General features: G+C 53.2%; 1 protein-coding gene and 1 long non-coding RNA gene across 4 annotated transcripts; one reads left to right on the forward strand and one right to left on the reverse strand.

Moving 5' to 3' along the window:
• Nucleotides 1-829: 829 nt before the first annotated feature.
• Nucleotides 830-3,038, reverse strand: LOC130261654 (uncharacterized). Its single transcript, XR_008842012.1, has 2 exons — nt 2,981-3,038; nt 830-1,123 (listed from the first exon to the last, which is right to left on the reverse strand). It is a non-coding gene; the product is annotated as an uncharacterized LOC130261654 (long non-coding RNA).
• Nucleotides 3,039-3,540: 502 nt separating this feature from the next.
• Nucleotides 3,541-18,841, forward strand: TMEM240 (transmembrane protein 240). 3 transcript variants are annotated; one of them, XM_056508115.1, is made up of 4 exons: nt 3,541-3,622; nt 4,766-4,872; nt 15,001-15,209; nt 18,418-18,820. In XM_056508115.1, the coding sequence occupies exons 2-4, from the start codon at nt 4,781-4,783 to the stop codon at nt 18,564-18,566; spliced, it is 450 nt and encodes a 149-aa protein (XP_056364090.1). In that variant the 5' UTR covers nt 3,541-3,622; nt 4,766-4,780; the 3' UTR covers nt 18,567-18,820. The 3 variants fall into 3 exon arrangements, with proteins under 3 accessions (XP_056364090.1, XP_056364089.1, XP_056364088.1); XM_056508114.1 differs by lacking the exon at nt 3,541-3,622 and adding an exon at nt 4,212-4,509 and having other exon boundaries at nt 18,418-18,841; XM_056508113.1 differs by lacking the exon at nt 3,541-3,622 and having other exon boundaries at nt 4,673-4,872; nt 18,418-18,841.
• Nucleotides 18,842-23,504: the final 4,663 nt, after the last annotated feature.

The raw sequence follows: 23,504 nt of genomic DNA on the forward strand, positions 1-23,504 counted from the left end.
AGCCCCACACAGGATGTTTTCACCTGTGGGATTTACAGCAGAGTCCTTTTTATGGATTAATTAGAACTCTTGACATGTCACTTCTCATTTAACTTGCATGTTACTGAAAAATTGATGATTTCTAGAAATACTTTTTCTCCATATGCTTCATTAGCATTGAAATCCCCAATGAAGCTGAGTTTATACAGAATTTTATGTGGTTCTTGCCTTTGAGATACACATTTTTACATACAAAGATATTTATGTGGCTAAACACAAGGTCCAAGTTATTTTCTGCCTTAAAAGAAATTTCAAGAGAAACATTTTATTTAAAGCAAACAGGACAATGAATGGGGTTTTCCTTTAAGAGCAAGGTGGGATGTAAATACTGGTGGAGAACAGGTGCTGAAAGATTTCTTTTCAAGGTCTGGAGTTGCCTCTTCTCTCTTTGGTGGAGAGAAGCAGGGAAAGGTTCACACCCTGTGAGCACAGACCATGAGGAATGAGAATTTCTGCTGGCAGGGAGAGTTTCCAGCTTTTTGGGATATTCCCCAGCTTCACAGGATGGGCAGAGATGGATTTAAAATGCAGATTCCTCCCAGGGGTGCCATCCCCTCCTTTCCAAACACCATGATTGTGTTTTGTCAGCACTTCTCTGGCTTTTTTGACTTTCTGTGAAAGGCTGGATGGATTAAATAGATTTTTTTTTTTAATGTGGGCAGATCTTTGCCAAGCACTTCGTGGGGTTTCCATCCTTGTGCAGATCCCATCCATGAGGCACAGAGCAGCAGAGTCCTGCTCATCCTGGTTGTGACACGAGTCACTCTTGGTTTGTGTTTTTTCTCGTGCCTCTCCAGACTTTCAGAACAATCAGAACATCTTCCAGATGGGTTTATGTAAATCAAACTGGGCATCCTGGTGCTTTTCTCCCTCTGCTGGTGTCTCATTCCTGCAGGTCTCTGCCTGTTGAGGAGTGCAGACAGTGCCCTCAGGCTGCCCCTGCTGCAAAGAGCTTCTCCCCAAGGGTCTGGGGGTGCTGGATCTGTGCAAAGATCCATCATCCTGGGTTTCCCCAGTGGATTTGTTGCTGAGTCTCCAGCTCCAACTTCCACTTCTCAGATGTGCTGGATCTCAGGACAAGGTGCTGATAAAGACAAACACAAACACACTCGTACTGGCACGAAACTGGGGAGAAAATGGGAATAAAAATCAATGAGAGGAGTCCAGGGAGGGCATGGAGACAATTCAAAAGGAGAAGAAATGCTCTGGTTGGTGTAAACTGACTTGTGTGGGCACCACAGAGCTGAGCTGAGGTCGTGTTCCCTCCAAGAGAAAAGCAGAGGAGTCAGTTCCTGTGGGTGTGGTTTGTGATAAACTCCCACCTGGGGCTGAATATTTACAGGGGGGGAAATAATCCTGGTTAGGGACTGGCCAGATGGCACCGGGATCCTGTGACACCGCCTGGGTGAGGCTGCTGGTGACAGCACAGCTCCAGGCTCGGAGCTGGGCAGGAGCTCTCAGCTGCTGCTTTTCCAAAGGGAGCAGCTAATTCTTAATCAGGAATGAGTTTAACAAAGCCACTGTGTGGTGTTAGCACCCACTGGAGAGTCTTTGCCCAGGTGTGACAGGGTCACTTCCAGGCTGGAGTTTGTCACCTGCAGGCAGCTCTGCTGAAGGTGGGACATGAAGGGCACTGGGAGCAACCAGGACTGTGGAGATCACTCCCAGAATGGTCAGGACAGGGATTTTTGGGATCCCCAGAAACCAGGATTGATCAGGACAGGGATGTTTGGGATCCCCAACAGCCAGGATTGATCAGGACAGGGATTTTTGGGATCCCCAACAGCCAGGATTGATCAGGACAGGGATATTTGGGAACCCAGCAGCCAGGTTTGATCAGGACAGGGATTTTTGGGATCACAGCAGCCAGGATTGATCAGGACAGGGATTTTTGGGATCCCCAACAGCCAGGATTGATCAGGACAGGGATTTTTGGGATCCCCAGCAGCCAGGATTGATCAGGACAGGGATATTTGGGAACCCAGCAGCCAGGATTGGTCAGGACAGGGATTTTTGGGATCCCCAGCAGCCAGGATTGATCAGGACAGGGATTTTTGGGATCCCCAGAAACCAGGATTGATCAGGACAGGGATTTTTGGGATCCTCAGCAGCCAGGATTGATCAGGACAAGGATTTTTGGGATCCCCAACAGCCAGGATTGATCAGGACAGAGATGTTTGGGATCCCCAACAGCCAGGACTGACCACAACAGGGATTTTTGGAGGATTTGTGCTCCAGAAGCACAGCAAGGTGAATGGCTTTACCCAAGCCAGTGACAAAATCTCTCCTCAGTGCCTCGAGCCCAGCTGAGAGCTGACCCAGCCTGGTTTGTGGCAGTGATGAACATTGGCTGGGGAAACTTCAGTTCCACAAAATTCCCCGGGATTTGTCTTCAAACTGTTCCCTCCCATGGTTTTATTCAGCTGTGACTTCAGAAACGCTTTTGTTTTCTACAACTGGCAGAGTAACCAGCTGCATCCTCTCTGAGCTCTGCATTTCCTTGGCAGAATCCACTCCTGAGCTCAGGAAGAAGTGGAAGCAGCTCAGGGCAGAGGGTTGGGGCTCCTTTGCATGAAGAGCCTGCCTTGTAAAATGTTTCATGTGTGTGCTTCAATTAAAAAAAAAAAAAAAAAAAAAAAAAAAAAAAAAAAAAACTCTGCAATGCAATCTGTACTCTAATTTGAGGACACCATTTAGTGATTTTAATTGTGTGACAGTATTTTGGTATTTTCAATACCCAGTAGTAGGTTAATGACTGTTCCTTGAAGAATGGAGTTTATATAACACAAGTCATTACATAAGGAGGCTGATTGTGGCCTGAGGAGCAGCAGGAAAACAAATATGCAAAAAATGCAAAACCCAGCAGCAGCAAACTCTGCTTTGGTCACCCTGAGAAACCCCCAAAAAAGGAGCAGCTGGGTTCTAGCGAGGAGAAACTCACCCCGAGGAAGGCTGAGGAGGGGAAGGCACTGCAGGACATCAAGCTCGGTGTTTCCCACGTGGTGGCTGCGATTCCTCCACCTCGCCCCGTTCGCTGTAAAAGGAACAGCAACCAAACAAGCACAAACTTCTCGGCTGGTCACTCCTTTCCTTTCCATTTTCCCGGCAGCTCCTAAAAGCTGAGTCGGACCGAGGGGTGGAACCGAGCCGTGGAGATCCGGAGCGCGACCCTGTAGGGACAGAGACGGGACAAAGTTCTGGGAGTCACAAAAGCGCCTCCGAGGGGTCTCAGCGCCTTTCCCGGGGAGGATTTGCGGCTGGGGTGGGATTTGCGGGGAGAGCAAACCCTCCGTGCGGGGGCCGGGACCCCGCGGGTCCGTGCGGGGAGAGGAGCGACGGAGGCGGCGGGGGGACCCCGGGACCCCCGTTCCGAGGGGCGGCAGCGCTGGGGGGTCCCGGGGCCCGACCCCGGGCGGAGGAAGGGCGGGGTGAGGATGGCGTGCGGCACCAAAGCGCCGAGCGAGCGGCGGCGGCGGGGCTCGGCGTGCGGCTGCGGGCGGGGGGAGCCCCGCAGGGCCGGGCCCGCAGAGCTGCGGCCGCCGCTCGCCATGAGCCGCTCCCGGAGCAGCGCCTCCCCACGTAGGTAAATGCCCAGGGTGGGGAGGGGGCGGCCGGCGCTGCCTGGGCGCATCTTCCCCCTGTCGCTGCATCCCGCATCCCTCCCCTGCATCCCGCATCCCTCCCCCGAGCCCGGGAGGGGCTGGGCCGGGGGCTGCCGGCACCGAGAGGGTTTGTGGGGCTCATTTTTTTTTAAGGTGGGGGTGAGGGTGGGCGCGGTGATTTGGGAGCTGGGGTATTTTATTTTTTTTTTTTAACACATATATTTTTTTAATTTCCCATTTTTTTGATGATTTTGGGGAGGGTCGGCGGGGAGGATGCGATGAGGCTCCCCCGGAGTGGGTGATTTTTTTTGCAGCCTGCCTCCTCCTCCCCCAGCCTCTCCCCCCCACCCCGGCTTTGGCTGCCTCGCTTCCCAGTTGCTGCATGAAGGCTGTGCTTGTACCCGGAGCCGCGCACCCGGGGGGAGCCCGGAGCCAGCGCTGGCCGTGGAATTATTATTCTTATTTTGATTATTTTTAAATTTTCCCATTTTATTTTTTTTATCTATTTTTTTTTTTTTTTAATTTTTATTTTTTTTTAATTTTTTTTTTTTTTTTTTTACCTGTCACATTCGTCCTAGAAAAATAAAAAAATAAAGCGGGCAGGGCTCGGGAGCCCGCGGCATCCCCGGCACGGGGGAGTGCGTGTGTGTGCGCGGGGGGCTCCCCGCGGCCCCGGCGCCCCCCGCAGCACCGCAGCGAGCGGGCAGCGAGCGCGATGCGCCCCGCGCTCGGCGCTGCGGAATAGCGCGGCCGCCGCTCGCCCTCCGCGGGCCGGGCGCGCACGGACCCGACCGCTGGCCATTCCCTCTTGATGTCCATGAATGCAAACACCATGATTTTCATGATCCTGGGCGCCTCTATCGTTATGGTAAGAGATTTTTGTGCTTATCTCCCTCCCCTCCGTGGTCCCCCCTCCATTCCTCCTCCCTCCCCTCCACCTTCCCCCCGCACTGTCCCTCAGCCTGAGCACCTCCGTGTGTGTGTGTGTGTGCGTGTGTGTGCCCCACCGAGCACCCAGCACTCTCTTCTTGATGACTGCTTCGGTCTCTGGCAATCAAACTGGAGTCAATGTTTTATTCCATCATCCAGAGTTGACCAGATGCCTTGGTTATGGGCTCTTACAGGCAATAGCTTGCTTGATGGACATGAATGCGTTGTTGGACAGATTTCACAATTACATCCTACCGCATCTGAGAGGGGAGGACCGAGTTTGTCACTGCAACTGTGGAAGGTGAGTTACCTGCAGAGCCTCCCCTGCCCTGCCCCCAGCCCCTTCTCGTCTCCCCGGGAGGAGGTGGCCAGCGGCAGCCGGGGCTGGGCTACCATTTTGGCATTCTGGCTGTGTCTCACCTTCCTCAGCTGCTCCTGCATGAGCAGGGTGAGGAAGGAGGGGGGATGGGGGTTGGTTGGTTGGGTTTTTTTTCTGGAAGAAGAGTTTTCTGTGGGCTTGGAAGTGCATTTTCCCTTTGTGAGCGCATTTGTGTGCAGGCATTTGGGAGCCCTGGGAAAGTAACTTGGGTTTGAAGGTTTGTCATTTTGCCTTTTGCTGTCGGTCAGGCCGTGGTGTGCCCCAGACTGTTTGTGGGCTGGGTGTTGCAGTTGGTGCTTGTGTGGCTCTTTTGGGGTTTGGAGAAATGAGAGGATCCCTGTCCAGGCCTAGGACAGAGTCACTTTGCAATCTTGGATCAGATTTTCATTCCCTGTGGCTTTTCCCCCCGGGAGCTGTGGTGGGCACAGCACACTGAGGAGGCTGGGCTGTGTTTTTGGGTGAGCCAGGAGCGTCAGGGTGGATCCCAGGCTGTCAGGAGTGAAACCTTTGCTGTGCACAAGTTTATGTCTGGACAAACACCTGCCTCCCTCTGTGGCTCTTGGGAACATTTAATTCTCCTAAACAGCATCTCTCTTGTGGCAATCACCCAAGTGCTCAGCTTGAAACTGGGGTCTGGCTGCTCTGGAAGCTGCTCAGGCCAGGGCTGAGCTCTGGGGAGCTGAATTTCACCCTTCTCTGTGGGATGCTGCTCCTCAAGCTGCCCTCCCGTGCCTGGTGGGGCTGGAAAGCAGCCACAGGACCCCTGGAGAGCCCCCTGGCCACATCCCAGCCCTTGGGCCTGAGCTTTGCCCCTCCTGAACCCAGGAATTCCACCCCTCCTGTGGCCCTGGGCTGTGCTTGGCTGGCTGAACAGAAAATGCTTTGCCTCAGCTCCAGAGGTGATCTGGGCCTCCCTCCCACGGCTCCTGCTCATCCTCCTGGGGCAGAGCAGCACAGAGGCACCAGCAGCACCCTCAGCTCTGGGGCACCTCCCTCTCCAGCTCAGCTTGGGGGCAAAAATCCACAGTGTGTTCCACTTGGTTTGGCTTTCTTAGCTTTTTTCCTTCTTTGAGCCTTCTGGATGTTTTTCACTAGTTCAAGAGTTTTCCTCTGCTTCTTCCAGCAGTTTTTCTTTTTGTTCATCACAGCTTGGTGAGAATGGGCAGCTGGTGATGGGCTGTGATGTTTGGAGGGGCTGAGCAGTGCCAGGTGTCACTGGTGGCCTGGCTGAGTGTCCCCTCTGCCCAAGGCTGAGGTGGCAGGGGCAGCACCCCTGCTCTCCCCCTGCTCCTGCAGAGATGCTCCTGAGGCAGATAAATTCTCTGTGACACTCTCCACAAACATCACTGGCTCATTTCTTCGAAAGTGCCACAAAAAAATCTTCCAAACAGCTGAGCATGGAGGTGAGAGGAGGCAAAAAGCAAAGTTTATGCCTTGCCTCAGGTCTGTGGGAGCAATGGCTCTGGCAGAAACAACAGAAACAACTCAGGAGTTTCTGAGCTTGGGCTCCAAACCCTGAGAGGAGATTCCCCAAAGCCTCCCCGTGCTGTGTGAGCCCGTGCTGAGCTTTGCCCTGAGCTGCCCCCTGACCCCCAGCACAGAGCCCTGAGCTCTCTGAGAGCTGCCCAGGCTCTGAGCTCAGCCCTGGGCTGTGTCCTGCAGCCTCCTGTCAGCACTGCTACCAGGGCTTGATGAAGAACTCAATTTGCCAACGAGCAGAGGGATCCTCGGAGGAGGGAGCTGGCTGCAGTTCAGGGTGTTGCAGAGAGGAATGGGGAAAATCAGTAAATGTTGCAGAAATGGAAGGGAAGGAGGAATTGGAATGAATGAAGATTGATGTGCAGTGGGCTGAGCTGCTGCAATTAATGATCTCCCTCCTGCCCCAGCCTGGGTCACAGTGTCAGTCAGAGCCAATAATTCATCCAGAAACGTTTCCCTTCCTCTCCTGGCTCAGGGCATCAGAGGGGATCCCTTCCCCAGGATTGTCCAGCAGGTTGTGAGTGCCCTGGGCACAGCAGGGTGTGCTCTCCAGGAGGAGCTCTGAGCTCTGTGTGCCTGGCAGGGGCTGGAGCAGCCTGAGGGGCTGGGAGATGGCCCAGAGGGGCTGGGAGATGGCCCAGAGGTGCTGGGAGAGGGCCCAGAGGTGCTGGGAGCTGGCCCAGGTGTGCTGAGAACTGGCCCAGGTGTGCTGTGAACTGGCCCAGGTGTGCTGAGAACTGGCCCAGGTGTGCTGTGAACTGGCCCAGGGGTGCTGGGAGCTGGCCCAGGGGTGCTCTGAGATGGCCCAGAGGTGCTGTGAACTGGCCTAGGTGTGCTGGGAGATGGCCCAGGTGTGCTGGGAGAAGCCCAGAGGTGCTGGGAACTGGCCCAGAGGTGCTGGGAACTGGCCCAGGGGTGATGGGAGCTGGCCCAGGTGTGCTGGGAGAAGCCCAGAGGTGCTGGGAACTGGCCCAGGTGTGATGGGAGATGGCCCAGGTGTGCTGGGAACTGGCCCAGGGGTGCTGTGAACTGGCCCAGGTGTGCTGGGAGATGGCCCAGGTGTGCTGGGAACTGGCCCAGGGGTGCTGGGAGATGGCCCAGGGGTGCTCTGAGATGGCCCAGAGGTGCTGTGAACTGGCCCAGGTGTGCTGGGAGAAGCCCAGAGGTGCTGGGAACTGGCCCAGAGGTGCTGGGAGATGGCCCAGGGGTGCTGAGAACTGGCCCAGGTGTGCTGGGAGCTGGCCCAGGGGTGCTGTGAACTGGCCCAGAGGTGCTCTGAGCTGGCCCAGAGGTGCTATGAACTGGCCCAGGGGTGCTGTGAACTGGCCCAGGGGTGCTGTGAACTGGCCCAGGTGTGCTGTGAACTGGCCCAGGGGTGCTGTGAACTGGCCCAGGTGTGCTGTGAACTGGCCCAGGGGTGCTGGGAGATGGCCCAGGGGTGCTATGAACTGGCCCAGGGGTGCTGGGAGCAGCCCAGGGGGGCTGGCTGTGGCCAGGCAGGGCTGGCTCTGTGTCCCAGCTGTGCCAGGGGATGGGGGGCTCTGTCCCTGTCCTTGCTGCCCCAGCTGGGTCCCCTCTCCCCTGGCAGGCTCTGGGCCCTGCCTGCTCCCAGCTGCACTTTGGGCTCCCGTGTTCCTGTGCCCAGTCCCAGCTCAGGCCCAGGTCTGGGGGCTCTGGGTCACCCCGGGCAGGGCCAGCAGGGCTGCTCCAGCTGCCCCAAAGTGCTCCCCAGGCTCCTGCAGGCTGTGCCTGGGCTGTGTCCTGGTGCCAGGGCTGTGCCCTCCCTGCCCTGGCCTCTCCTCCCCTCTCTGGCCCAGCAGGAGGGTCCCAGGACAAGTGCAAGGAGTGCTGTACATTTATTTTTCCATGTTTTTGAGCATTCAGTGTGTCTGCAGTGGCTGGGAAGGATCAGGACACAAAGCAGCCCCCCTTCCAGGAGCTGCTGGAGGCTGATCCCACCTCACCCTTCCCCTGGGATCAGGGTCACTGGGGCTGGGCTGTTTGCTGTCATTTCATGCCAGGAGGGGTTTGTTGAGGTGAGAGGGGCTGGGAGGTGCTTTTTGAGTCTGTGCTGTCAGAAGGGAGCTGTGACACAGAGGACCAGGAGGTGACACCTGTGCTGTGCAGAGTCTGAGTGGCTGCAGGGCCTGGAGCCCTGGGCTGGGGGAGCTGGAGCTGCTCAGCCACCCCTGGCCATATCTGCAGTTTTTTGGGTGGCACTGGGCTGCTGTTTGCAGTCTGAGAGAGCCTGGGCTGGACAGTGGAGTGTCCCTGCTCTGGTGACACAGCTCCTCTGAGGGGTGACAAATGTCCATAGGTGAGGTGTCACCATCACCTGGGAACAGGTTTTTCCCACTCCAGAGCACGTGAACCAAGGAGGGCAGAGCTGCCAGCACCCCCCAGAGCAGGGGAGAGCATCCACAGCTGGGAAAACTGCTGGGAAGGGAGGCTGGAGCCAGAACAGCAGCACAGAGCCAGGGCTGGCAGCTGGGTGTGACAGGGACAGCTCCTCCTGCCACATCTGCCTCAGGAGGGGGTGACAGCCACACTCCTGGGCTGCTGGCACCGTGCAGATCCCTGGGGCAGCCTGGCACTCTCCATCCTGGGCGTGGGGAGCCACCCAGGCTGCCCAAACCCCAAACCCCAAATGTGGCTGTCCCCAGGGAGGGCAGGGCTGGGCAGCACTGCTGGGCTGTGTGAGCTTCCCCAGCCTCTCCATCCCAGCCAGCAAAGGGTCCCTCAGTGGAAGCAGGGCTGGCAGCAGATCAGGAGCTGGGTGATGTCATGCAGAGGAAAAACACCAAAGGGCGTCCGTGCAGGAGGCAGGGCGAGCTGGAGGGAGCAGGTGACACCTGGAGGGAGCCAGGACAGCCTGGGGGGCTCACAGAGAGCACAGAGCCCCCCTGAGCTTCGTGTCCCCCTGCCCCGACCTTGGGGGTGACCTTGGCCGTGCTCCCCTGGCTGGGATCGCCTCTCACCTGGAGCTCACCTGGTGCTGCACCTGCAGCTCCCCCTGCCCGGGAGGCTCCAGGCTCTGAGCCAGCAGGAAGGGCTGAGCTGGAGCTGCGAGCAGAGCCTGGGCACAGGGCTGGGCTCAGCGGTGTGAGGAGGCTGAGGGGTCACGGGGGTGGCACAGGGACACGAGGGACGCTTCTCCTCTGTTTCCTCCTTCCCCAGCCCCTCTGGGCCGTGCTGGCAGTGCTCTGCCTGCTGCTCTCGCAGGGAGTTGTTTCCACCAGGACCCGGAGCAGGGAGATGTTTTGGGTGGTGTTTTTGGGGATGCTGAGGAGCAGCGGCAAGGTCAGGCAGGGATGCAGTTCTGCGAGGCTCTGCCTCCCTCCAGCCCTGCTGGGCGGCTGGATAAGCCCAAATTTCCCCAAATTTCCTCCAATCCTGCTGCAGCTGGCGATGGGGAAGGGCTCGGTCCAGCTGCAGCGGGAGATGTGACGTGGTGCCACTGTCACCTGAGCTGTCGCTGTCACCGGGGCTGAGCCGGAGCATCCGCGCGTCCCTGTCCCCATCCCTGTCCCATCCCTGTCCCGCCCCTGTCCCCAGGGGCTGTGACAAGCCCAGGGGCAGCTCCAGACTCCGTTCAACCAGATCCTCCCGAGGCTCCCGAGCCGCGCCGGGGCTGCAGCAGCGGCGCGGACACAAGGTCACGCCAGGGACAGGAGCGGAGGAGAGCAGGGCTCGTCCCGCCTTGTCACGGGCTGGGGATGGGCACGGGGGCTGCGGACACACGGTCCGGGCTGCCTTTGTCACCTGAGCCCGGTGACAGCGCTCGGCTCTGTCCTGCTGCTCCCCGGGAGCTCCCGGCGCCAGGAGCGCTGCAATTCCTGTGCCCGTCTGTTACTCCTTGGGAAAGATCCAGGGCGGGCACGGCTCGGGTGTTTTGGGGTCCCACAGGCAGGATCGGGCACAGCTCGGGGTGTTTTGGGGTCCCACAGCCAGGATCGGGCACAACTCGGGGTGTTTTGGGGTCCCACAGCCAGGGTGGGCACAGCTTCGGGTGTTTTGGGGTCCCACAGCCAGGGTCGGGCACAGCTCGGGTGTTTTGGGGTCCCCTGAGGATGGGCACAGCTCGGGGTGTTTTGGAGTCCCCCGAGGATGGGCACAGCTCAGGAGGGCAGGCTGGAACCGCCCAGGAATTTGCCCCCAGGAATTATTTGGTACATCCTTCTCTTGTGAATAAACACAGGCAGGAGGTGGGTTTGGCTGTGGGACCACGTGTGACATCTCTGTCCCGGGGCTGTGGTCCCCAGAGGCCCCACAGCCACCCCGACAGGGCTCAGCTGAAGAGGGTTTTATGTCCCTGAAGGGTTTTTTGTCCCTGAAGGGATTTTATGTCCCTGAAGGAGGATTTTTGTCCCTGAAGGAGGTTTGTTTTTCTGTCCCTGGAAGAGGTTTTTGTTCCTGAAGGAGCTTTTTGTCTCTCCAGGAGGATTTTGCCTCTCTGCCCAGGGCTCTGGTTGGTGCAGTGAGCACTGGAGGGTTCAGGGCAGGTTTCTGCGTGCCCAGCCCTGGCTGTGCCCGTTCCTGCACCCAGCCCCAGCCCAGCCAGAGCTGTCACCTCCCCTCTCTGGGTCTGGATCCAGTTTCAGTTTCCCCTGGGCATGAGGGGGGACCCTGGTGCTCTGAGCTCTGTTAAAAACCTGCTGTGCTGGGCAGGGGCTGATTCCCCCCCGGAGCATCCCCAGGGGCTCCAGCAGCAGCAGGGAACTCGTGGGGGTCTGTCCCTGCTCCCCTCCCCTTCTCTGAGCACCACTCAGCCCTGCTGAGGCAAGGAAAGGATAAAATCCCCTCCAGCCCAACTGTTGCAACAGCAGGAAAAATTCATCTTCCCCGGGCTTTGCTTCCAGAAAACTCCACAAAGTGGGAATGCAGCTCTGGATCTGCTCCGTGTGGAGTTACTGTGGTGGCTCGGGGTTGGTTCCCGGGGCTTCCCTGGGAATCCTCAGTGACAGGAGGGCTTTCCTCAAGGGTGGGAGGTGAGATGTGAGTGTGCAGGGGTTTGGGAGACTGTGGAATGTGGGAGATGGTGCAGGGGTTTGGGAAGGATGGAAGATGAGAAATATGTGCAGGGGTTTGGGAAATCATGGGAGATATATGTGTGCAGGGATGTGAGAAATCATGGAATATGGGAGATGTGTGTATTTGCAGGGGTTTGGGAAGGATGGAAGATGAGAAATGTGTGCAGAGATCTGGGAAATCATGGAACATGAGAGATGGGAGTGTGCAGGGATTTGGGAAATCATGGAACATAGGAGATGTGTGTATTTGCAGGGTCTTGTGAAGGATGGAACATGAGAAACGTGAGTGTGCAGGAGTTTGGGAAATGATGGGAGATGTGTGCAGGGGTTTGGGAAGGATGGGAGATGGGAGATGTGTGTGCAAGGATTTGGTAAATTTAGAACATGGGAGATGTGTGTGGAAGGATTTGGTAAATTTAGAACATGGGAGATGTGTGTGCAAGGATTTGGTAAATTTGGAACATGGGAGATGTGTGCAGGGGCTTGGGAAATCATGGAATATGGGGGATGTGAGTGTGCAGGGGTTTGGGAGGGATGGCAGATGAGAGATGTGTGTAAGGATTTGGTAAATTTGGAACACGGGAAGTGCCTGGCTGTGCTCATGGGACCCCTCCCATTCCTGCTGGGACCCCTCCCTCGTTCAGCCTCTCCCCCTGGATTCCCCAGCGCCAAAAGAGGGAAATTCCCAGTTCCAAACCGGAGCGGCAGCCCCGGGGTCACTGCTGCCACCAGGGCTGGCATCTCCCGTCCCTCCCCAGCCGGGTCCCTTCCCTGGGCGCCCATGGGCACTGGGGGGCTGGTGGCCACCCCGGGGCCCGTGCTAGCCCCGTGCCAGCCCCGGTGCCCCCACTACGGCACCGCTGGGATTAGGGCTGTTTTCAGAAGGTTCCTGTGAGCGGAGCTTTGTTTGTGTAAATATTTGGACGTTTCTCAGGCGTGATTATGGAGCAAACCTGCACCTCATGAATATTCAGAGGCCTCCGCGGGCGCCTCCCTCCCGTCTGGAGCGGGAGCCGGGGACGGGATGCTGGGGACAGTGACAGCAGCGGGACATCGCTGCTGCCTGAACTGGGGGCACCGGGGGTGCCAGGGCTGTGCTGGGGCTGGGCACGGCCGGGTGGGTGTGGGGGCATTGTCACTGCCCACCTGGGGCTGGGCACGGCCGGGTGGGTGTGGGGTCATTTTTGGGGTTGGGGACAGGGCTGGGCATCACCTGGATGGGTGTGGGGTCATTATTGGGGTGGGGACAGGGCTGGGCACGGTCTGGTGGGTGTGGGATCATTGTTGGGGTGAGAACCGGGCTGGGCATCACCTGGAGGGTGTGGGGTCATTATTGGGGTGGGGACAGCACTGTCACTGCCCACCTTGGACTGGGCATCACCTGGTGGGTGTGGGGTCATTGCTGGGGTGGGGACAGCTCTGTCACTGCCCACCTGGGGCTGGGCATGGCCTGGTGGGTGTGGGGGCATTTTTGGGGTTGCGGACAGGGCTGGGCATCACCTGTTGGGTGTGGGGTCATTGCTGGGGTGGGGACAGCACTGTCACTGCCCACCTGGGGTCATTATTGGGGTGGGGACAGCTCTGTCACTGCCCACCTGGGGTCATTGCTGGGGTGGGGACAGCTCTGTCACTGCCCACCTGGGGCTGGGCATCACCTGGATGGGTGTAGGGTCACTGTTGGGGTGGGGACAGCACCACCAGTGCCCACCTGGGGCTGGGCATCGCCTGGTGGGTGTGGGGTCATTGCTGGGGTGGGGGACAGCACTGTCACTGCCCACCTGGGGTCATTATTGGGGTGGGGACAGCTCTGTCACTGCCCACCTGGGTTCCCTGCCAAGGTGAGGAGCTGCCCAGAGCATTTTTGCACCCTCGGGATGCTCCCACCCCGCTCATCCCCGGGACCCGGCGCTGCTCCTCCCCTCCTGCGCCCCCACAGCTCTCCCTGCTCCCCTTTTTTCCCCCCTCACTCCATCCCTGACATTTCCCTGCTTTTCTCCAGGGGAACCCGGGAGGGTTTTTCGTGTTTTTCAGCTCCAGCTCAGGTTTGGTCTCCATCACCTCATGGCACAAATGGACTCACTGACCCTCTCCAAACCGGGGAGTTTTGGGGAGTTTTGGAGCTGCGGGGCCCCCAGATCCCCTGGGGAAGGAACAGGAGGGGCTGAGGTGGTTTTGGGACTTTTCCAGGAGTGAGAGGCTGGAATTCCTCCCTGCCTGTAAATTTGCAAACCCTCTAAACTCTGGTGTGTGAGGGACGCTGGTGCCTTTTTGGGCTTACCTGAAAGCAGAGGCCAGACAAAATTAGGAGAATAAAATGCAGTTTATTTATATTTATTGAGGGGCCTTCAGGTACATTTAGGGCAGGGGCTACACCCAAAAATGGAGCACAAAATTCACATTTTTATAAGTTTGGCCCATTTGCAGATTGGGGGTTAATCCTCCAATTACAGCTTCAGATAATGAAGGAATTTACCCCAAATTTGCTCCCCCCAGCTCACTGTTGTTTATATTTTTTGGTGAGGTGTTCTTGATTCCCAGCCTGGAGAGGAATTGCTGTGTCTGAGCAAAATGGGAGAGCTGAGCTCACACTGTACATGGAGTTTGGAGTTATAACTAGAGAACTGCAGGATTATAAATATAATGTGTATAAATATATATTTATATATTTTAAAATGTATATAAATATATATATTATATAAAAATATATATTTATATATAAAAATGTATATATATAACATATAATAAATTCTAATATATACATAGAATACAATATAATATATACGTAGAATACAATATAATATATAAATACATAATGTTTATATGTATATATACATTATGTATTATATATACATATGTGTATATACATATATGTACATATATGTATGTATAGAATATATAATATGTATATATACATATAATATATACATATATGTATGTGTAGAATATATCAAATGTATATATATTATATATTATATATTATATATTATATATTATATATTATATATTATATATTATATATTATATATTATATATTATATATTATATAGTATATAGTATATAGTATATATTATATATGTTTATGTAATATATTATATTATATTATATTATATTATATTATATTATATTATATTATATTATATTATATTATATTATATTATATTATATTATATTATATTATATTATATTATATTATATTATATTATATGTATACAATTTATAGATATAAATTATATCTATATAAATTATAGATATAAATAGAAAAATAAATATATGACTATTAAATCTAAAATCTTGAGGCATCCACACAAGCCCCATTGCACGGAGGGAGAGGGACAGGGAGCAGCAAATCCCGTCTGGGGCCACGCCCGGAGCCGCAGGGCAGGGACAGCGGGGACAGTGGTGGCACTGCCAGGGCAGGGACAGCGGGGACAGTGGTGGCACTGCCAGGCCAGGTCAGGGGTTTTTTTCCTCCAGCCCAGCCCTTCTGCCCTGGGGGGAAAGGCAAAAATGAGAATTTGCGCTGACCCCCCGTTTCTGGCAGGCACCACGTGCACTATGTCATCCCGTACGACGGGGACCAGTCGGTGGTGGATTCCTCGGAGAATTACTTCGTGACCGACAATGTGACCAAGCAGGAGATCGACCTGATGCTGGGGCTGCTGCTGGGCTTTTGTATCAGCTGGTTCCTGGTGTGGATGGACGGGGTCCTGCACTACGCCGTGCGCGCCTGGCGGGCCAGCCGCCGCTATGGTGAGTGCCGCTCCTCCCCTCCTCCTCCTCTTCCTCTTCATCCTCCTCTTCCTCTTCATCCTCATCCTCTTCTTCCTCTTCTTCATCCTCCTCTTCCTCTTCTTCCTCATCCTCTTCTTCCTCTTCTTCATCCTCCTCTTCCTCTTCTTCCTCATCCTCTTCTTCCTCTTCATCCTCCTCTTCCTCTTCTTCCTCATCCTCTTCTTCCTCCTCCTCTTCTTCCTCTTCTTCATCCTCCTCTTCCTCTTCTTCCTCATCCTCTTCTTCCTCCTCCTCCTCCTCTTCCTCTTCTTCCTCATCCTCTTCTTCTTCATCCTCTTCTTTATCCTCATCCTCCTCCTCCTCCTCTTCTTCCTCCTCCTCTTCCTCTTCCTCCTCTTCATCCTCCTCTTCTTCTTCATCCTCTTCTTTATCCTCATCCTCCTCCTCCTCCTCCTCTTCCTCTTCCTCCTCTTCATCCTCCTCTTCTTCCTCCTCCTCTTCTTCCTCCCCCTCCTCTTCCTCTTCATCCTCCTCTTCATCCTCCTCCTCTTCCTCTTCTTCACCCTCCTCTTCCTCCTCTTCCCCTTCCTCTTCTTCCTCTTCATCCTCCTCCTCCTCCTCTTCCTCTTCCTTCTCTTCCTCCTCCTCCTCTTCCTCTTCTTCCTCTTCTTCCTCCTCTTCTTCCTCTTCCTCCTCCCCCTCTTCTTCCTCCTCCTCCTGCTCCTCCTCCTCATCCCTGGAGGCCGGGGGAGCTGGAAAAGTTCAAGCTGCTGCTTTTATTCCCAATCTCCCACTTTGTCCTTCCATGATGGGTCACTCCCAGCTCAGGGTGTTCCACCACCCTGTGACCCCAGCAGGAATGTTGCTGTGGGAATTGTGGGCAGAAAATCTTCAGGCTGGGCCCAAATTTCCCCCCCAAAAAAAAAAAAAAAAATCTGGATTTTTTTTTTTTTTTACTGGAAAAGCCAGCCTGGTGTTGGTTGTGCAAAGCTGTGACATTGTGACTGACATCTGTGTGGTGTCAGCTGAGGTTCTGCATTCCTCACCCCGGCCAGATGTGGAGATGGTTTTGTTCAGTTTTTGCTCAGTTTTTGCTCAGTTTTTGCTCAGTTTTTGCTCAGTTTTTGCTCAGTTATACCACCAACCCTCAAAAGGGCTGGGCAGGACTGTCAGGCTTTGGAGCAGCTAAAATCCTGAATTAACAGCCCAGGAAGGACCAGCAGATCCTTCAGAGCCTCTGCCCCATCTGCCTCCCTCAGCTTGGGCATCCCATGGATGGAGGAGAGAAAAAATGTCAGGAAAATGTATTCAATTAGAGAATGACTGGAAATTCCCTCCAAAGCTGCCCACAAATCTCCATCTCCCCAGCCCTTGACTGATGGGGCTGTTAAATCACAACTCAGAGCAGGAGAAAGATTTATCTGCAGGCCTATAAGAAATTCTAATTAGGGAAGTGAACTCTCTCTTTCTAAAAACTCAGATAAAAAATGATATTAATTTCCCATTAGTCTTCCCAAATCCCCAGCAGGCTCTGTGAGCAGCTTCTGAGTCAGGGTTCTCCTGGGGCTGTGCTGCTGCTGCTGCTTCCCAAGCAGGAGATGGTTTTCCTGGGAGATCTCAGGTTCTCAGAAGCAATTTTGGGGCTGTGGCTGCTGATTTCCATCAGAGATCAGAGCAGGAGCTCTCCCTGTGCTGAGATGTTCCACCCCTCGTGAATGGAGCCTTTTATTTTTAGTAATTAATTTAGCATTTCAACTAATTGATCTCTTTTGTTTCATTTTTTTTCCCTCCTCTCCCTGTGCACACCTATTTTAAGGCTTGGTGCAATGAACCTAAATATTTCCTATTTATTCAAAACCAACCATGCAATTGAGTAATTTTAAAGGAATTTGTTTCTCTGTTGAACAAAGCTGAATTTCCCTTCTGAGGGAAGAAATTGTGAGGCTGGGGCAGGGGAAACACAAATTCTGTGCACGAGCAGCACTCAGCAGTGACTCAGTGTCACATTGGGGCTGATCAGCTCCAGTTGTGGCCTCTCACAACATCCTGGGGCTCCTTCCTGATGGAAGAGGCTTCTCAAAATAGAAAATATTCCATAGGAGCTCAGCCTGTGCTTTGTAGCAGCTGCAGGCTGGGCTGGGCAGCTCACAGGAGGCTCATTTGGGATGGAAAAGACCCAAAATGACCCAAAATGATCCAAAAGACCCAAGCAGGTCCCAGCAGCTCAGCCTGGGGCCATGTGGCCTTTGGAGGGCTGGGATCTGCATTTTTGGGGTGGAACCACCAGCAGTTCCATGAGCAGCTGGAGGGAGAGGTTCCTGGGCTGGGGGGTGATTAATGGGTAAAAATTGGGTTCAAAAGGGGCTGGGGGCAGGGGGTGATGCTGGAATTGGGAAAAGGTGCTGGAGCTGCCCTGGCCAAGCTGCAGGGAGAGAGTGATGTGCTGAAGGGACATCAGGGGTGGCTCTGGGGCAGATTTGGGACAGGACAGCTTTGGGAGAGCTTTGGGATAATTTTGGGATAATTTTGGGACAGCTTTGGGACAGTTTTGGGACAATTTCGGGGCAACCTTGGGAGAGCTTTGGGACAGTTTAGGGGCAGCTTTTGGGACAATTTTGGGACAGGACAGCTTTGGGAGAGCTTTGGGATAATTTTGGGACAGTTTTGGGGCAGCTTTGGGACAGTTTTGGGGCAGGACAGCTTTGGGAGAGCTTTGGGATTATTTTGGGAGAGCTTTGGGATAATTTTGGGACAGTTTTGGGACAGGACAGCTTTGGGAGAGCTTTGGGACAGTTTTGGGAGAATTTTGGGACAGGACAGCTTTGGGACAATTTTGGGACAGTTTTGGGACAATTTTGGGACAGGACAGGTTTGGGACAATTTTGGGACAGTTTTGGGATAATTTTTGGGACAGTTTTGGGACAGGACAGGTTTGGGCGAGCTTTGGGATATTTTTGGGGCAGCTTTGGGACAGTTTTGGGAGAGCTTTGGGATATTTTTGGGGCAGCTTTGGGACAGTTTTGGGACAGTTTTGGGGCAGCTTTGGGACAGTTCTGGGACAGCTTTGGGATATTTTTGGGGCAGCTTTGGGACAGTTTTGGGAGAGCTTTGGGATATTTCTGGGGCAGCTTTGGGATATTTTTGGGGCAGCTTTGGGACAGTTTTGGGGCAGCACAGCCCCCTCCTCTCCTGCAGCCCCTCACCCTCCCTCTGCCCTGCCTTGCAGACAACTCCTGGTCCTGGATCCCCAGGTTCTGCCGGCTGAAGGAGCTGAGGAAGCGGCAGCACCGGCAGTACGAGGAGGCCACGGGGAACATGGTGCACATCAAACAGAAGCTGTACCACAACGGGCACCCCAGCCCCCGGCACCTCTGAGGGACCCCCGGGGCTTTTAACCCACACAGGACCTGCTCTCCCTGCTGGAGCAGCTCTGCTGTGCTCCCAGCCAGCTGAGGACACGGATTTTAGGGATGTCCCAGGGTGGACACGCCACGATGCACAACTAAGCCAGTCCTGGATGCTCTGCAGCCAAGGCTTTGCACTGTGTTCCACATTTTATTGTCAGACTTGTGTATATATGTAAAAAAAAAAAAAAAAAAAAAAAAAAGCAGACAAGCAAACAAACAAAAAAAAAAACCCAAACAGAAAAAAAAAAAAAAAAGAGAGAGAGAAAAGAGATTTGCATTATACTTCCAACCCCCCCATTTCTCCTGGCTGTCCTGCACATCCTGCTGGCTGAGGGATGGAGGTGGGACAAGAAGAAGATGCAGAATTCTCCTCCAGGAGCTGCTGCCCCGTTTTCCTGCTCCTCTGGCTCGGGTTTGCCCTCCCTGCTCTGCCCCTGCTGAGCTGGGCACAGGTTTGGATGGGGGGGAGGCTCAGTGTCCCCTCTGGGGTTTTGCTTTGGCTCCTGTTCTGGGGGATGGAAATGTTTGGAATGTGCCAGGGGGTTGTTGTTTGTGTTGCTGTCCATGAAAAACCTGCCTTAAGCAATCCAGCCTCAGAGCCAGGGGAGTGGGGCTGGGGGGGGATCTGTGGGGCTGGGGCTGCTGCTGGGGTGGCACTTTTGGTGGCACTTTTGGTGACAAGGCTGCTGTCCTTCACTAGAGGAGGGTGGGATGTGTTAAATGTGGCTCATCAACACCTCCCACCCCTGGCCTGGGAGGAAAGGAGCTGCTCTGCCCCTCTTCTTGCAGGGTGAGCCCCAAAAACACCCCAAAATCACCCCAAAAATCACCCCAAAATCACCCCAAAAATCACCCCAAAATCACCCCAAAATCACCCCAAAAACACTGAGTGCAGAGAGGGGGCCCTGAACAGCCCTGGCTTGTGGGGTTTGGCTCGAGGGACACAGAGACATCCAAGCCCAACTCCTCCCAAATGTCCCAAATGTCCCCAGGGTCAAGTCCCAGAGTGAGGAGGCTCCAAGGGGGTTTTGTGATTCTCTGGTGTGGGTTTGGGGTCTGGATGGGATCAAACCCACTCTGGTGTGGGTTTTGGGGAGGTTTGGATGGGATCAAACCCACTCTGGTGTGGGTTTGGGGTTTAGATGGGATCAAACCCACTCTGGTGTGGGTTTTGGGGTTTGGATGGGATCAAACCCACTCTGGTGTGGGTTTTGGGGAGGTTTGGATGGGATCTAACCCACTCTGGTGTGGGTTTTGGGGTCTGGATGGGATCTAACCCACTCTGGTGTGGGTTTTGGGGAGGTTTGGATGGGATCAAACCTACTCTGGTGTGTGTTTTGGGGTCTGGATGTGATGAAGACTCTGAAAGCAAAGATCTCCTCCTGTCCTTGCAGGAGTTTTCCAGCTCCCAGCTGCTGGTGGCTCCTGCTCTGCTGCTGGTGGATGTGTTGGGGTGGGAATTTCTCACAGAGGATTTATTAACAGGGGCTGAAGGAGGGAAATGCCACCCCCAGGACTGTCCCAGCCCTCAATCTTCACCATTTCCCCTCCACTCATCATTTTGTGCCAAGGGGTTTGTGCAGGAACAGGGAGAACACCCAGAGCTGAGGGATGCTGAAAAATCTCTGGAAATCTTTCCATGGATTCCTTGACTCTCAGTGGCCTCCTGCTGTTTGAGGAGCCACACTGGGATTGTTCTCCTGAGTTTTTGGGGTGAGGAGTCACACTGGGAATGTTCTCCTGAGTTTTTGGGGTGAGGAGCCACACTGGGAATGTTCTCCTGAGTTTTTGGGGTGAGGAGCTCTGCTGGGAATGTTCTCCTGAGTTTTGGGGTGAGGAGCTCTGCTGGGAATGTTCTCCTGAGTTTTTGGGGTGAGGAGCTCTGCTGGGAATGTTCTCCTGAGTTTTTGGGGTGAGGAGCCACACTGGGAATGTTCTCCTGAGTTTTTGGGGTGAGGAGCCACACTGGGAATGTTCTCCTGAGTTTTTGGGGTGAGGAGCCACACTGGGAATGTTCTCCTGAGTTTTGGGATGAGGAGCCACACTGAGAATGTTCTCCTGAGTTTTGGGGTGAGGAGCTCTGCTGGGAATGTTCTCCTGAGTTTTTGGGGTGAGGAGCTCTGCTCCTGCTGTTTTTTCCCTGCTGTTCAAGGCAGGGAAAAGGACACCAGGACTCCTCTCTGCTCCAGCTTCTGTGTCTTGGGGTTGTTTTTTTTTTTTTTATTCCCTATGCCCAAAAATTCCCTTTTCTCTGCCATTCCCACCTTTGCTATTCCCTAGTGCCTCTTGTCTTGGAGCCCCAGGTTCTTTCTGCACCTAAAGAATTCCCTGGTCCATATTTGTGTCTGTTTGTCTGTCCTGGCTGTGATGTCTAAAATTCCTTGGGATCTAAGGAATTTTCTCCAGCAGCTCCTTTCCACAGCCTCCTGAGCAGGGACTGTGTTGTCAGCAAGAACTCAACATTTTGTAGGGGAGAAAATTCCATTGTGATAAGGACAAATATTGAATCCCTGGAACTGGTTATGGGGGGGAAAAAAAAGCACTTTAAAAGCAATTTTTCCACTGACCTAAACTCAGACTGAATGTAAAGCCTGGCTCTAGCAGCTGGAATATTAAATATCATTAAATATTGGTTGGAATATTAAAAATTAAAAACCTGGAAAGGGTGAAGTCATGGCTCACACCTGTTAAGTTTGATCTGGCTGATCCAAAATGACAAAATTCCTTAAGGATCTGAGGCTCTGGAAGAGGAGAAAAAAAAAATTCTACATAATAAATGTTGCTGTTGTATAAAAAGAGAATTAAAAAAATCTGCTGGGTCTGTAGCTCTCACCTTTTGAACCTGTCTGTGGTTCAAAGTTAGGCAAAAAAACCAAAACAAAACAAAAAAACCCCAAACAAGAAATACTCTCAGTGCAATTAAATTTATTGGGAGTAATTCACCTTAATCCAGGGAAACCAGAAAAGTTTTTGTGGAGCAGGTTTGTCCCAGCACACCCAAAATCAATGGGATTTATCCTGAAATAATCTTCATCTTTCATAAACAAACCCAAATTCCTTCCTGTGCAGGGAGGGAATCCTGACCCTGGGATGGTGTCAAACTCCAGAGCAGGGACACCAAAAACACCCCAAACCTCCCAAAAAAAACAAAAATAGGAGAGTTTTTCCAAACAGCCCCAGGCCTGCCCTGTCTCCTTTTTGGGGAATGAGATGCTGGTTTGGGGTACTGCAGATGGTTTGGGGGTATTGTAAATGGTTTTGGGGTATTGTAAATGGTTTTGGGGTTTTACAGCTGTTTTTGAGGTGTTCAAGACGGTTTTGGGGACTTACAGCTGGTTTTGGGATATTACAGCTGGTTTTGGGTGTGTTACAGCTGGTTTTGGGTGTGTTACAGCTGTTTTTGGGTGTGTTACAGTTGGTTTTGGGTATTGCAGTTGTTTTTGGGATATTACAGCTGGTTTTGGGGTATTGCAGATGGTTTTGGGTGTGTTACAGATGTTTTTGGGGGTATTACAGCTGGGTTTTGGGGTATTACAGCTGGTTTTGGGGTATTACAGCTGGTTTTGGGTGTGTTACAGCTGGTTTTGGGTGTGTTACAGTTGGTTTTGGGTATTGCAGTTGTTTTTGGGATATTACAGCTGGTTTTGGGGTATTGCAGATGGTTTTGGGTGTGTTACAGATGTTTTTGGGGGTATTACAGCTGGGTTTTGGGGTATTACAGCTGGTTTTGGGATATTACAGCTGGTTTTGGGTGTGTTACAGCTGGTTTTGGGGTATTGCAGTTGTTTTGGGGTATTACAGCTGGTTTTGGGATATTACAGCTGGTTTTGGGGTATTGCAGTTGTTTTGGGGTATTACAGCTGGTTTTGGGATATTACAGCTGGTTTTGGGGTATTGCAGTTGTTTTGGGGTATTACAGCTGGTTTTGGGATATTACAGCTGGTTTTGGGGTATTGCAGTTGTTTTTGGGATATTACAGCTGCTTTTGGGTGTGTTACAGCTGGTTTTGGGTATTGCAGTTGTTTTTGGGATATTGCAGCTGTGTTTGGGTGTGTTACAGTTGGTTTTGGGTATTGCAGTTGTTTTTGGGATATTACAGCTGTCATTTGGACTATTACAGATATTTTTGGGGGTGCTGCAGCCGTTTTTGGGTGTTTCTGCTGCCACCATCCCCCAGCAGACCCTTTCCCCTGCTGCCCCTGTCCCAGCTCCTGAGCCCATCCTGCTCCAGGCTGAGCCTCCCCAGCCCTGCCCTGTCCCCTGTCCCTTGTCCCAGCCCCTCTGTGCTCGTGTTTGTTTTGGGTTTTTTTGTTTGTTTCTTTTGTTTGTTTTGTTTCTTTTGTTCCTCTCTGCTCGTGGGGCGTTTTCTCCTCGCTGAGTCCTCCCAGCTGCTCTCGTGGTGTTGGTTTTTTTGTTTTGTTGTTCTCTTGCCTCTGATCCAGCCTCCACACAAAAAAAAAATTCCAAAAACAACAACAACAACAAAAAACCCCAACAAACCAACCAAAATAAAAAAATAAAAAAAAAAAAAAAAGAACAACAAAAAGACAAAAAGAACAACACGAACACCTGAACCCAGCCACACCCCAGGCAAAGAGGGCTCAGCTGGGAGCAAACTGGGCACAGAATGTTCTCCTGAGTTTTGGGGTGAGGAGCCACACTGGGAATGTTCTCCTGAGTTTTGGGGTGAGGAGCCACACTGGGAATGTTCTCCTGAGTTTTTGGGGTGAGGAGCCACACTGGGAATGTTCTCCTGAGTTTTGGGGTGAGGGGCCCTGGTCTGGCCCCCCACATGGACTGGCTGGGAAGGAGAGGTGTGGAAATACAGGTGGGGAAATGCAGGGGATTGAGAAATCCATGGCATCACCCAGTAGCTCCTTCCTAAACTCCAATCCCATCAATCCAG

The sequence above is a fragment of the Oenanthe melanoleuca genome, chromosome 21, assembly GCF_029582105.1.
Source record: "Oenanthe melanoleuca isolate GR-GAL-2019-014 chromosome 21, OMel1.0, whole genome shotgun sequence".
Taxonomy (NCBI): domain Eukaryota; kingdom Metazoa; phylum Chordata; class Aves; order Passeriformes; family Muscicapidae; genus Oenanthe; species Oenanthe melanoleuca.